The 14127-nt window shown below is 42.6% G+C and overlaps 2 protein-coding genes across 11 annotated transcripts in view; one reads left to right on the forward strand and one right to left on the reverse strand.

Annotated features, from left to right (window-relative positions):
- The window catches only part of ERMARD (ER membrane associated RNA degradation), a 59801-nt gene extending 52808 nt beyond the window's left edge, over window positions 1-6993 (forward strand). For 7 of the 8 annotated variants that reach the window (XM_029049505.1, XM_029049507.1, XM_029049510.1 and 4 more), the window contains 2 exons: window positions 4429-4542; window positions 6617-6993. In XM_029049505.1, the coding sequence (XP_028905338.1) occupies window positions 4429-4542; window positions 6617-6800 (298 nt within the window). In that variant the 3' untranslated portion in view covers window positions 6801-6993. The remainder of the gene's footprint in view (window positions 1-4428; window positions 4543-6616) is intronic. The other variant, XM_029049512.1, reaches the window with a different exon arrangement.
- A 2218-nt stretch (window positions 6994-9211) lies between these two features.
- Window positions 9212-14127, reverse strand: part of CEP43 (centrosomal protein 43) — a 67240-nt gene continuing 62324 nt past the window's right edge. For all 3 annotated transcript variants that reach the window (XM_029049165.2, XM_029049166.2, XM_029049163.2), the window contains one exon: window positions 9212-11309. In XM_029049165.2, the coding sequence (XP_028904998.2) occupies window positions 11235-11309 (75 nt within the window). In that variant the 3' untranslated portion in view covers window positions 9212-11234. The remainder of the gene's footprint in view (window positions 11310-14127) is intronic.

Genomic DNA, 14127 nt, shown 5'->3' on the forward strand with positions numbered 1-14127 from the left:
CCATATCTAATCCTAACCCTCTCCCAAGATCATCTCTGATCACCCTCTGTACTCTGTGACTGTCCAGAGTCACTTATCATCTCCAAGATGGCGGAGGGTTTTCTTCTTCAGCTACCTGACACCCATATGATTGATTGAATTGATTCTGGGGACACTGAGGAGGTAGAATCATCAAGTCTGAATCTATGGGTTGATGGAGAGAGATGAGTCAAGGATAATGCCAAGGTGGAGGCTTATGAGAAAAGAAGGATGGCCAGTAGCGATGATAAAGTTGGAGGAAGGAGAGCATTTGGGAGGAAAGATGAGAAGTTCTGTATTGGACATGCCAAGTTTGAGGTGCGGTGGGACATCCAGGTAGAGATATCCTGAAATCAGGAAAATTTGAGAATGCAGAGATGGGAAGAGGTCAGGGCTGGTTGAAGACCTGGGAGCAGATGTAAGTAGAAAATAGAAGAGGACCATTCAATTCAATTGATCCTATTTATTGAGCACTTACTGTGTGCAGAGCACCCCCAACATTTTGCGGGGGGGGGGGGTGCTTTTTTCCAGATAGCTCTTAAGCTTGCTGGGGTTTTGCTTTCAGACCACACATCTTCCTGTAGTAATGAATTCCAAGTTTACTTCCACTTTTTGTTTTAAAACCAAACAAAAAGAATTTTCCATCTTCAGTCTTCAGTGGGTGTTCTTTTGGGTTCGGTGAACAACACTTTTGTGTCTGACCTGCCCATACCCATCACAATTTACATAATTAGTGTGCAGATGCATATACTGGTTAGTTGCAGATAAGATCAACTCTGATGAATGATAGGACTGACTAAATGACTGAATGCCCTAAATGAATGATTGAATGGGTTGAATGAATGAGTGAGCTGTGAGTTCCAGAGACAAGGAAGATGTAGAAGGAAAATTACGTGGAGGAGTGGTTTGGGAAGGGCAGATGGGAAGTTCCATTTTAGACATATGAAGTTTCAGGTTCCTGTGAGACATTCATGTAGCCTTGTCCCGGGGCAGGAGAAAATGTGAGCTTGTAGAGAAGGATTGAGGTCAGAGCTAGCGAGGTCTATCTGGGAGTCATCTGCACAGAGGTGATAGTTAAAGCTTGTGGGAGTGAAGCGAGTGTTGATTGAGAAGATAAGGGGTCCTAGAACTGAAACCTGAGTGACACCCACAGGAGGAAGTGGGACACACAGGCAGAGCTGTTGGAGACTAAAAAGGATCAGCCAAAGAGGAGAACCAGGAGTCGATTGTCTCTAAAACCAAGGTTAGGTTGTGTTTCCAGAACAGAGTGGTCTTCTGTATCAACGGCAGCTGAGAGGCCAAGAAGGAGTAGGACGGAGTAGAGTCCATATGATGTGGCAAAGAAGGGATCATTAATGTGGACTGTAGTCAAAACTGTAAGCTCCTTATGGGCAGGGATTTTGTCTAGCAACTTTATTGTACTTTGCCAAGAGCTTAGTATAGTGCTCTGCACAAAATAAATGCTCAATAAATACCACTGATGGATTAATTGATTGATGATCTTGGGCCGTAGGGTCTCAGTGGGGTGAAAGGGATGGATACCTGATTGTAATAGGTCAAGAAGAGAGTTGGAGGAGAGAAATGCAGTTGGCTTGTTGGGAAATCACTGCAGTAGACAGACAAACAGGCACGTAGCCATTGAGGAAAAGCATTGCAAAGACTGGGGTATCAAGAGGTATGCTTGAAAACAGAAACAGCAAAGAGCTAACTTTATACTCAAAACACACCAGTCTTTTCAAGCCACCCTTACACATAAATTGTAACTCACCATCAGTAGTATCATCTTTGAAAATGAAGAATAACTAGATATATATGCCAGGGGCCATGGGATCAAAAACTAATTTGGTTTCATTCCTTTTCATCTTTTTAAACCAGTCATTTCAGAAATTCAACTCCACCCTCCACCTCCTTGTCCCCTGCCTCTCCTATCTCTTGCCCCTAAGAGACTGGTAAAATTGAAACTATCCTGTGTGATCGCCGTAAAATCTCTCTGCTCCTCTCCATTTCCTCCCACCTCTTGCCCCTTACTCAACTATCCCATTTTTCCCAGCACTATCTCAAGTACAGCATCCCACCTCTTCTCAAAATCCACCTCCTCCACCTGCACCTCTGACCCCATCTTTTCGCATCTTATCACATCACTTGCCCCTTCCCTCTCTGACTGCCATAGTAACTGGTCACTCTCCAATGGCTTCTTCCCCACTGCTTTCAAAAGGTCATGTCTCTCCTATCCTAAAAAACCCTCCCTTGACCCTCCCTCCAGTTATCACCCCATCTCCATCCTACCATTCCTCGCCAAACTCCTTGAGCGAGTTGTCTACATTCTCGGCCTCCACTTCCTCTCCTCCAGTTTCCACTCTCACCCCTCCAATCTCACCCCCTTCCACCCATGTCACTCCATGTAAATTAACCTCTCAAAGGTCACCAATGATCTCCTGCTTGCCAAATCCAACGACCTCTACTCCATCCTAATCCCCCTCATCCTCTCAGCTGCCCTCTGTGACACTGTGATCCAACCCCTTCTCCCGGAAACATTATCTAACCTTGGCTTCCTTGACACTGTCCTCTCCTGGTTCTCCTCCTATCTCTCCGGCTGCTCATTCTCAGTCGGTTACACAGGCTCCTTCTCTGTCCCTCAATCTCTATGGCTCAAGGCTAAGGCTAAGTTCTGGGTTCCCTTCTATTCTCCAGATAAACCCACTCCCTTGGAGAACTCATTCGCTCACATGGCTTCAACTACCGTTGCTATGCAGGTGATTCCCAAATCTACATCTCCAGCCCAGACCTCCCTCCTCTGCAGTCTCACATTTCCTCCTGCCTTCAGGATATCTCTACTTGGATGTCCTGCCGACAGACACCTCAAACAGTAACTCCTCACCTTCCCACACAAACCCTATTCTCCCCCTGGCTTTCCCATCACTGTAGACAGCACAACCATCCTCCCTATCTCATAAGTCTGTAACCTAGGCATTATCCTCGAACATCTCCATCATTCAACCCACATATTCAATCTGTCACCAAATCTTGTCGGTTCTACTTTCATAACATCACTAAAATCCACCCTTTATCTTCTCCATCCAAACTACTACCATGTTAATGATGATGATGACTGTGGTATCTCTTAAGTGCTTACTCTGTGCCTGGAACTGTACTAAGCCCTGAGGTGGATGCAAGCAAATTGGGTTGGACACAGTCCCTGTCCCACATGGGGCTCACAGTCTCAATCCCCATTTTACAGATGAGGTAACTGAGGCACAGAGAAGTGAAGTGACTTGATCAAGGTTACACAGCAGACAAGTGGCAGAGCCGGGATTAGAACCCAGGTCCTTCTAACTCCTAGGCCCCTGCTCTATACGCTAGACTATGTTCTTTTTCAAGCACTTATCCTAACTTGCCTTGATTACTGCATCAGCCTCCTGACTGACATCTCTGCCTCCTGTCTCTCCCCACTTCCAGTCGATACTTCACTGCCCGGATCATTTTTCTATAAAACCACTCGGTCCATATCCCCCCTCTTCCCAAAAACCTCTAGTGGTTGTCCATCTATCTGTGCATCAAACAGAATCTCCTTACTTTTGGCTTTCAATCACTCAATCACCTTGTCCCCTTCCACCTCACCTCCCTGATCTACTACAACCCAGGCTGCACACTTCACTCCTCTAACACTGACCTACTCACTCTACCTTGATCTCATCTGTCTCGCTGCCGAACCCTTGTCCGTGTCCTTCCTCTGGCCTGGAACTCCCTCAACCTTCGAATCCAACAGATGAGCATTCTCCCCTCTTTCAAAGCCTTATTAATATCACACCTCCAAAAAGCACTTGATTGGGACTCCTTTATTCACTCCACCTTCAGCCCCACAACAGTTTATATACCTATCCATAATTTATTTTGTCTCCCCTCTTTCAAAGCTTTATTAAAATCACACCTCCAAAAGGCCTTTTGTCCTCGTCTCCTACTTCCTTCTGTTTCGTCTTTACACTTGATTTGGACTCCTTTATTCACTCCACCCTCAGCCCCACAGCACTTTATGTACCTATCCATAATTTATTTTATTGTCTGTCCCCCCCTTTAAGCTGTAAGCTTCTTGTGTGGGCAGGGACTGTGTCTACCAACTCCATTGCACTGAACTTTCCAGCAATTTAGTACAGTGCTCTGCATAAAATAAGCGCTTAGTAAATACCATTGATCGATTGGTTGGTCGGTTGATTGATTTTAGCTGATTTGGACTTTCTTCAACAAGCATGGCCTCATCCCCACAACTAACTTTGATAGAAATCTCAAGTGCAAAAATTATATTATGCTTTCAAAGTCTATTATTTTGTTAAAAGAATAGTGAAGTATATGAGAGAGCACTTTTATTTTGGGGAAAATAATTTGTGTGTTAACTCATCCTTTGTTTATTTCTAGTATTAAATTTCTGTCTCCTGTGCTCCTGCTAATTTTGCTGCTAATTTCTCTGGAACTAGTCAACGTACACGGTGTTTGTGAAAAACATACTTCGGAATATCAGTGGTATTTGAAGTGAGTAAAGGAACATACTGAACACCCACTGGGGATTAGCACTGTTCCCCTGGTTTGGAAAAGTACAACAGAAGCAGGAGATCCATATCCAGCCCACACAGAGCTTACACTCTTATGACAAAAACAGACCTTAAAATATTTACATCAGTCAGTCAATCAAACTTATTGAGCGCTTACTACATGCAGAGCACTGTACTAAGCATTTGGGAGACTATGGTACAACAGTAAGTAGACATATTCCCTGCCCACAATTAATTTATAATCTGTGAGTGCTGAGAGAGGCTTTAAGTAAATATGTAATATAACTTGTTCAGTGCCGGCACAAGGAGAATGCCACAGATTCCCTTAGTAATCAGTTTCAGTGGGTGACTGGTTGCCAGATATCCTTGAATGTATTGCTAGTGTGCAAAATTCAGCTAAAATTGGTCAGATCTGTATTCCAGCAGCTCCCCCTGCCCTTGGGAGGGAAATAATAATAATAATAATAATGTTGGTATTTGTTAAGCACTTACTATGTGCCGAGCACTGTTCTAAGCGCTGGGGTAGACATAGGGGAATCAGGTTGTCCCACGTGGGGCTCACAGTCTTAATCCCCATTTTACAGATGAGGGAACTGAGGCACAGAGAAGTTAAGTGACTTGCCCACAGTCACACAGCTGACAAGTGGCAGAGCTGGGATTCGAACTCATGAGCCCTGACTCCAAAGCCCATGCTCTTTCCACTGAGCCACGCTGCTTCACCATGGTATTCGTTAAGCGCTTACTATGTGTCAGGCTCTAAGTGCTGGGGAAGCTACAAGCTAATGAGGTTGGACACGGTCCCTGTCCCACATAGAGCTAGTTCTGGCTCTGGATCTTGACTGAGTGACCTTGGGCAAGTCACTTCACTTCACTTCTCTGCACCCCAGTTTCCTCGTCTGTAAAATGAGATTTCTGTACCTGTGCTCCCTCCTATTTAGACTGTGAACCCCTCTTGGACCAGAGTGTGTGTCCGATCAGATAATCTCATATCTATTCCAGTGCTGAGAACAGTGCTTAACACATATTATTATTACTACTATTATTATATCATCAGGTGACAGAGCCAGAACTGGAACCCAGATTCTCTGACTCCTAGACCTGTACTCTTTCTACTGGTCCACACTGCTCCTGCACTGAGTAAGCATTCAATAAATTGTACAGAGCCCTGGCCTGGGAGTCAGAAAGACCTGAGTTCTAATCCCAGCTCCACCACTTGCCTGCTATGTAACCTCGGGCAAGTCACTTCACTTCTCTGTACCTCAGTTACCTCATCTGTAAAATGTTTTACTGTGATCAGTAAATTGATTAACAGTTGAGTATTTCCTTCTTTTCTGAGACTAAATATTTTGTCTTTGCAGTGGAAGAGGTATCATAGGCATATAATTTAAATATAGGTAATTCTGTTAAATGACTGTTTGCTAGGAGTGGCAACTATTTTCCACCTATAAAAACGGTGATAGTTGTAGTTGTAGTATTTATTAAATACGTGTGGGCAGAGCACTGGGCTTAACACACGCTATTGTTATTATTATTAGTCTATCATCAAAATAAAGTACGGAACCATTCTTAGTTTTGTAGACTCCGTTACTCCACTCCTTTTTGCTTGAAGAAAGATATTTGCATTTGGATCTATGACCTTGGGACATTTGACATTCACCCCACCCTCAACCTCCCAGCACTTTCATACATATCTTTAAATTGCATACTATAAATTATTTATTCACATAAATGCCTGTCTCCCCCTCTAGACTGTAAGTTCATTATGGGTAGCGCATTATGTGTTTGCTAATTCTATTCTACTGTACTCTCCCAAGTGCTAGGTACAGTGCTCTGCTCAGAGCACTCAATAAATACCATTAATTGATAATTTTAGTAGTAATTGTGGAAATGGAGAAAATGTCAATTCAAAATAATATGGGCAATTAATCATAGAATAATATAATAATAATGATGGCATTTGTTAAGCGATTATTATGTGCCAAGCACTGTTCTAAGCACCATAACAGATGGAGATATTTCTGTAATTTTCTGATTTTGTCTTGATATTTTAACAGGTTCTTGAAGTCAATCCTGCAGTATACTGAGAATTTGGTGACTTATACCAGCCTGGAAAAAAACAAATGGGATGAAGCCCTGGACCTTACTCAAAATATTTTAATAAAAATTAGAGCTTTTAGTCAGAAAAACCACACATTAATGCACTTATCGAAACACTATCCAAATAAAGCTACTTTATGAAAACTCATGAAAGCAATTCTTGAGTTAAGGTCTAGTAAGTTATATGGTGTATTTCTCCTTTCAGTGGATCTCTAGAGCACAATTATCTGCTTCTAGCAACTCCAGGTTGATCTTTAAGATCTTTGATGATTCATATTCTAAAACCAGTTTCCAGGTGCATGGAAGTTCCCTCTGCTCCTGGCCTGAGGATGGTCTGTGGCCCAGGAGTTCAGCGTGATCTGCCTCTCTGGCCCTAGGCGACATGGGTGGATATGGCGCCCAGTATGGCCTTGAGGAGCCACGGCCACCGAGCCAGGATGCTTCCCCAGTGGCTCTCGTCAGATCCCTGGGCTATCAGATCCCAGGCAGGGGCAAAGTGGGTAGACACCACCAGCCCTTCTTCCCCCAATTTTGGGGTGGGTTTATAGTTGTGTGGGTGTCACAGGGCACCCGAGACCTGGCGGCCTTAAGTGTCATCTCTGCCCCTTCTCCCCCAGCTTACCGGCACCTGTCCCAGCCCCTGGCAAGGACCCAAAAGAACCGAAGCAGGTAATACCTTTGCCTCCTCTCCCTTCCCATCCCCTCCTCCTTGCTGTCTTTTCCTTACTGTCTCTGCCCAATCCCCTGGATCCTCCACCCCCACCCTCAAAATGAGGATGCTCTGGTTTTTATTGGGTTTTTATTTAGCTTTCCCCAGAGGACCTTTTTTCCACATCTTGGATCCCCGAACAGTATTGCCAATAATTTAGGGATCCTTTCCTGGCTCTTCTCCTTACACTTTTAAAAATGGGGACATCAAATCAAACCCCAAACTCTATTAGTCAAAATTGAAGAGTGGAAAGATTATTTTCTTCTCTAGGATTATCATTCACCAGTTTGGCAATCCAGTGTAAATTCAGCTTTTTCAAACCATGTTAATGCGATTTACATAGTTGTGGTCCAGCAAACTTCCCACGCCGTTTTCTATACTTTCTTTTGGCTACCTCCCCCTGCCTGCTCTCTTTTTTAACTCTAACTTTTCACTGTTAAACCCACAAGTTTCTAGACCAGAGAACTGCTTATTCCTCAGAGCCCCTCCCAGAGAGAAAGCTAGTTTGCATAGGATAATAATAGTAACGATGAATTTAAGCACTAAGCACTGGGGTAGATATGAGGAAATCCGGTTGTCCCACGTGGGGCTCACAGTCTTGATCCCTACTTTCCAGATGAGGTCATTGAGGCCCAGAGAAGCAAAGTGACTTGCCCAAGGTCACACAGCAGACAAGTGGCAGAGCTGGGAATAGAACTCATGTCTTCTGACTTCCTGCCCACAGGAAGAACTCAATAAATACAAATTGATTAGCATGGTAAAGAACAGCTGAAGACAGTGCAGCTTGACAGCTGGATTTTTTCCCCCATCCGTACTTTATTTCAATGTCTACCTTTAGACAGTAAGTTCCTTGTGGGCACGGATTCTACCAACTCTGTTGCACTGTACTCTCGCAAGCATTTAGTATGCTGCTCTGCACACAATAAGCATGCAATAAATACCAATAATTGATTGATACTGGGAGACAACTGCAGTCAACAGACCAGCTGGCATGCTGCAATCAACAAAGGAAGAGCCTCTCTTGAGCAGAGGCTTTGAAAAGTCAGGTGAGTTGGAAACATATCTTCACACAGCCAGGTATTTCGAACAGGTACCAACAGCACAGAGAGATGGTGTCTGAGCGTGTGACACAGCAGGGACCATAAATCCAACGTTGATCTCTTCACCCACACTTGGGTGTGATTTTTACCATCAATGGGATCATTTTGGAACACATTTTGGAACAACTTTATCGCCACAGGTAATCATGATCACTGATGTGATGAAAGCAATTTGATTACAAGAAATAAAAGAATCAACACTGGCCAAACAAAGGAATTGGAGCTCTCAATTTTCCCTTTTTAAACACATGAAGTTTAGGAATAACATGGTAGAATGTTACTCCAAAAATGCAAACCAAACTCCTCAAAGCTTTTGGGTTCTCCCATTCTAGACCTTAGTGTTTAACCAGTTAAATTTTAGTTAAATACCAGTTTAAATGGAGTCAGAGAAGCGAAATGGCCTGGTGGATAGAGCCCAAGCCTGATTGCCAGAAGGACCTGGGCTCTAATCCCAGCTCTGCCACTTGTCTGCTGTGTGACCTTGGACAAGTCACTTCACTTCTATGGGCCTCAGTGACCTCATCTGTTAAATGGGGATTAAGAGTGTGAGCCCCAGGTGAGTCAGGGATGGTGTCCCACCTCCTTATCTTGTATCTACTCCAGTGCAAAGTACAGTGCCTGGTACATAGTAAGTGCTTAACAAATATTATTATTAATATAACCACATATTACAATAATTATATTATACAATCATACTATTTTATATAATTATTATCAATAATAAAAAAGAAATCACATTCAAATAGATTTCATCCAGCATTGCAGCTTTATTTACACCATTGGCATTGTAGATTATTAAGCATGATTCAATTAAAGTACAATATAACAATGCAGAGAATTACCCCAATTAACATATTCCCTCATAATCTCTCAAACATTATTTAAGATCCAGAATCTCTTTGGGAGGAGGAAAATGCCATATTGCTGATGCTGTAAAAACTTCTAAATGGTTATAAAAAAAGTCCCCAATCCGTAATGAAATTTAAAAACATTTCATAGAAATCCATTTGTCTTCGGCAAAGCATGAAAAAAACAACTACTCTTGTACAATTTACAGATAGGCAGATCAGAAACAGTTTCATTTTCACCCATTATTTTATGGAGTTTGTACCTATCATAAAATGCCTCTTACAATAAATGAATCTGACTTTTTTTTCCCCACAGGAAAGTGTGCATCTTCACAGATGACACACATTATTTTAAAATTTTTCTCTTGGTAGTATCCAATACAAAAAATTAGAAAGACCCAATTTTTCAACTAGGATTCACATATCTCAGGCAAATGTGCTTTCAGTAGCCAATTTCTTTCTTCCTGATGCTCGGTATGCCAGATAAATCCATCAAGACTTTAAGCTTATGTCATTTTATCCTAAGAAACACATCAAAGTCCTTGTATACTTTTCCTTGGAGACCCCCCTTCTCCACCCCCAACCACCAATCCCTTTTCTTTGGAAGCCCAGGTGGGTTGCCCTAATACAAGAACAAAGGCTGCCTTAAAATAAATGTCTTCAACTGCATTTATCATGATACTAGCAAATTTCCCCTACATGCTGCTTCTATAGAGGTGATGTTGAAATGCCAAGGACAACTGAAATGAAAAATACAAAAACTGAACATATTCAGCTTGCTTACAATGCTTTTGAAAGTGCACATTTTGAAAGACCTGTTTAGTATTATATTACAATTGTCAATGGCCCACATATATTGTAGCAGCATCATGCTTGACAGTTTAAATACGACTGCCTGCATTTGTTATCGACCCTGTTCCTCTAGTTATAATGAAAATATGTACAAGAGAAGCTTCTGTCTGAAATAGAGACCTTAAATGGTCTTAGACAATTACTAATATTGTTTCCCAATTTGGCTTTAAAAATATTTGGATAGATAAACTACAAATCTGAAAAAATAGATGTTTGAAGGCTTCATTTTCAGTCTCGTTAGAGTACTTTAATATTTCTTAAAGCATTGATTTTTTTTATTTTAGAAAAATGTAGTGGTAATCAAAATCGATCTGTGGATTTGAGATTCTCAATAACATCTTGATACAGGATCAGCAGCAACAGGTGTGCCTGTAATACTCTTTCACGATCTGTAGGCATTAAAATTTTTTCACCACCATCACTTTTTTAAAAAGAAAAACAATTACAGGAGTAATTGAAGATAACCTTAATGGTGTAATAAGCCTTCCAAAGGAAGGAAATATAAATGTAAAGCTTACACGACAAAGCTTGTCTGGTGTGCCTGTGACCTTAGCAGATTTAAGGAATCACTCCAAAGACCGAGTGCTCTAATTCCAAAGTATAAAAAAGAGTTGAGGGTAAACCTTACCTACAGATGTCTTTGCTTTTTAGGGTTGAGCCACTGCTTTTAAAATGTTATAAAGCCTTACGGATGCACAGGCTCACATCCATAATCTTGGGTGAAAAGCCTGAAGCTTTGTTGAATTCTTCTATCAAATTTTCTGTTACTCTGGTAGTTTTGACGTGTCCACTGCCAGCAGTGGACAAGCGGCAGAGAAAATCCGGCTTCCAGAGTTAAAGAGGTATTTTAACCAGCAAAGAATCATAAATCCTTCACTTAGGCTCAAACTGTAACCAATTCTTTCCTTTTAGATGTGAAACTGTATTTTTTAGTATATCTGCAGTATTTTTTGGAACCCAAGGCACAACTAGAGAGCAGACATTCGAGCCAAGAGTGATCATCTGAAAAATTGGAACCACTCAGTCTTCAGTCCACTTTATTAAAACAATTCCCTTTGTCTTCCGCTTATGCAACATCTTCCAGATAATCTGCAACATCACTGAGGTGAGACATAGTTAGGTCCTGTGTGAAGTCTTCAAGCTTTTTTAAAAAAGAAAGAAAGCAATTAAGTCTCAAAAAAATAAATATATCACTGCTCTAAACGAATCTTAATGCTATAACGGAACAATGTGAGAAAACAATTGTAGGCTGACCACTTCCTTTCGGTAGTTTGCAAAAGTCAACTTTCTTCCTTTAAATCGGACACTGCCCGAAAACATTAAATCCGAGGCACTTTAACCAACGGTGTAACTATCAGAACAAACGGCTGAGGCATAGATGCTGCTTAGGCGGGCTGGAGGAAAGACTGAGTAAGCCACTCTCAGGGTCACTGGAAGGAGGCTGGTCTTGCCTTGGGGGTGGTAAGTTTTGGGGATGGGGGACTTTGGCCAGGATTTAAACTTTTGTGGGCAAGAAGCAGAATTTCTTCTCCTAACCCTCTGATTCAACTGGGTATAGGAGATGGGAAATAGAGAGGGCAGGGAATCAATTCTACCTACACACACACGAACACACATGCTCCACACATGCATGTGCTGGAGCAGGCCATGAGGGAGAGAGGCTTCCTCCAACAGTCCCCAGATTCTCCAGTCAAGAGCACGCCTTTTCAACTGCCAGAACTGGGGAGGCTGTCGTCGCAACCACGGCTGTTGCTGGTGGCTTCGGAGTCACAATTATTAATGATTGAATTTGGTGAGCGCTCTGTGGCAAACACTGGACTAAGCTCTGGGATAAACGATAACCAGGTTGGGAACTGTCAGTTGCTGTCCCACATGAGGCTCACAGTCTCAGATGGCGCCCAAACCTCTGCTCCTCTGGCCCGATGCTCCGTCCCTCTTGTTGTTTACATTACTGCTCTTATTTTTTATACTGTTTTTGTGTTTTCATTGCTTCTCCCTTCCTTTTATATGTCAGTCAACCCCTCTCCACTCCCGCATTCTTAGACCATGAGCCTTATTCTTAGACTATAAAGCAGCATGCCTAGTGGATGGAGCATGGGCCCGGGAGTGGAAAGGACCTGGGTTTTAATCCTGACTCTGCCACTTGCCTGTTGTGTGTGACCCTGGGGAAGTCATTTAACTTCTCTTTGCCTCAGTTCCCTCATCGGTAAAATGGGGATTAAGACTGCGAGCCTTATGTAGGACAGGGACTGAGTCCAGTCTTAATAGCTTGAATCTATCCCAGCACATAGAACAGTGACTGGAACATAGTAAGAACTTAACAAATACCACAGTCATTATTATTATTATTATTAGCCCCATGAAGGCCAAGGACTAGGTCTAACTTCTATCTGTATATTTTTCCCAGCACTTAATACAGTGTTCTGACCAAAGTAATCACTAAATACCACTTTACTGCTACATCAACACACAAACATATAAATAAATAAATAAATGTTGGTATTTGTTAAGCGCTTACTATGTGCAGAGCACTGTTCAAAGCGCTGGGGTAAACACAGGGGAATCAGGGTGTCCCACGTGGGGCTCACAGTCTTAATCCCCATTTTACAGATGAGGGAACTGAGGCACAGAGAAGTTAAGCGACTTGCCCACAGTCACACAGCTGACAGGTGGCAGAGCTGGGATTCGAACTCATGAGCCCTGACTCCAAAGCCCGTGCTCTTTCCACTGCGCCACGCTGCTTCTCACACACATACCCACAAACACAGTCAGACACACTTGGCCTATACCACGCTACAAATATATATCCAAATAAACATACACATAGACTTCCACCTTTTCCAGCACATACATTCAAAAATGCACGCCCATAAACCTTATCCTCTTTAAATTCAGTTCCATAAAACACATCCATACTCTCAAATATACACATTCAGGGCTAACATTCTGTGTAAGGAACTTGTTAACACACAAATCCACACAAGCACAACAGCCACACAGTGCCCCGAGTCTGTCACTAGCCCCTGGGCTGCCAACTCAGCAACCCGCTAATAAATCCAATCAGAAGGGATGTGACAGGATTTCATGCTCTTTCTCCAACATTAAAGAGGAGGGGGAACAGCTGATTAAAAGCTTTCCATTAAACATGAGGGAATGGATTTTAACTGTGGAATAATAGATTCGATTTTGACATAAGTAGTTATATCAATAAATAGTCTGCCAAAGAGGATTTCAGGCTTTAGCCGGATCCTTTCAAAATAAATCAACATCAAATCTGAAGGCAGGAGGATTGGCTTAGCAATGAAAATGAACATTGGCTCACAAACCAAGGCTGAAATGGCACTCAGCCAGTAGGACTTGAAAACAAACTTGAATCTACTGTGGTACTCTTTAGCAACACCTCATGCTGCCTCATCCTGGGTACATCCCCCATCCCTCTCTTTCCCTTCCTTTGAAGCCCATATTATCCACCTCCACCACCCACTCCAGATACTAGTCATGGTCATCTACCACCCCCCAGGTCCCACCTCCAACTTTCTGAACCATTTTGATCTCTTTCTCCAGGCCTATATTGATCTTTGGGCACTTCAATATCCACACAGATGCTCCTGACAAGCATTCCACTACACGCTTTCTGTCACTCCTCAACTCTATTGACCTGCTCTAGCCCAGCTCTCCCACTCACCAACTTGGAAACACACTTAATCTCATCATCTCTAGTTGCTGTACAATCTCTACCCTCACCAACTCTGAAATCCCACTATCTGACCACCAACTCATCAACTGCTGTCTCTCTCATACACCTCCTCCCCACAAATCTGTCCCGTTCCCTCCCAGAGACCTCTGATCTTTTGACCCCATCCATTTTCTCAAGTCATTAGCCTTATTTATCCACCACACCCAAACTACTTTCCCTTGATGACCAAAGTGATGCCCTCACTTTATCCTCTTTACTGAGC

The sequence above is a fragment of the Ornithorhynchus anatinus genome, chromosome 21 (genome assembly GCF_004115215.2).
Source record: "Ornithorhynchus anatinus isolate Pmale09 chromosome 21, mOrnAna1.pri.v4, whole genome shotgun sequence".
In the NCBI taxonomy this organism is placed as follows: domain Eukaryota; kingdom Metazoa; phylum Chordata; class Mammalia; order Monotremata; family Ornithorhynchidae; genus Ornithorhynchus; species Ornithorhynchus anatinus.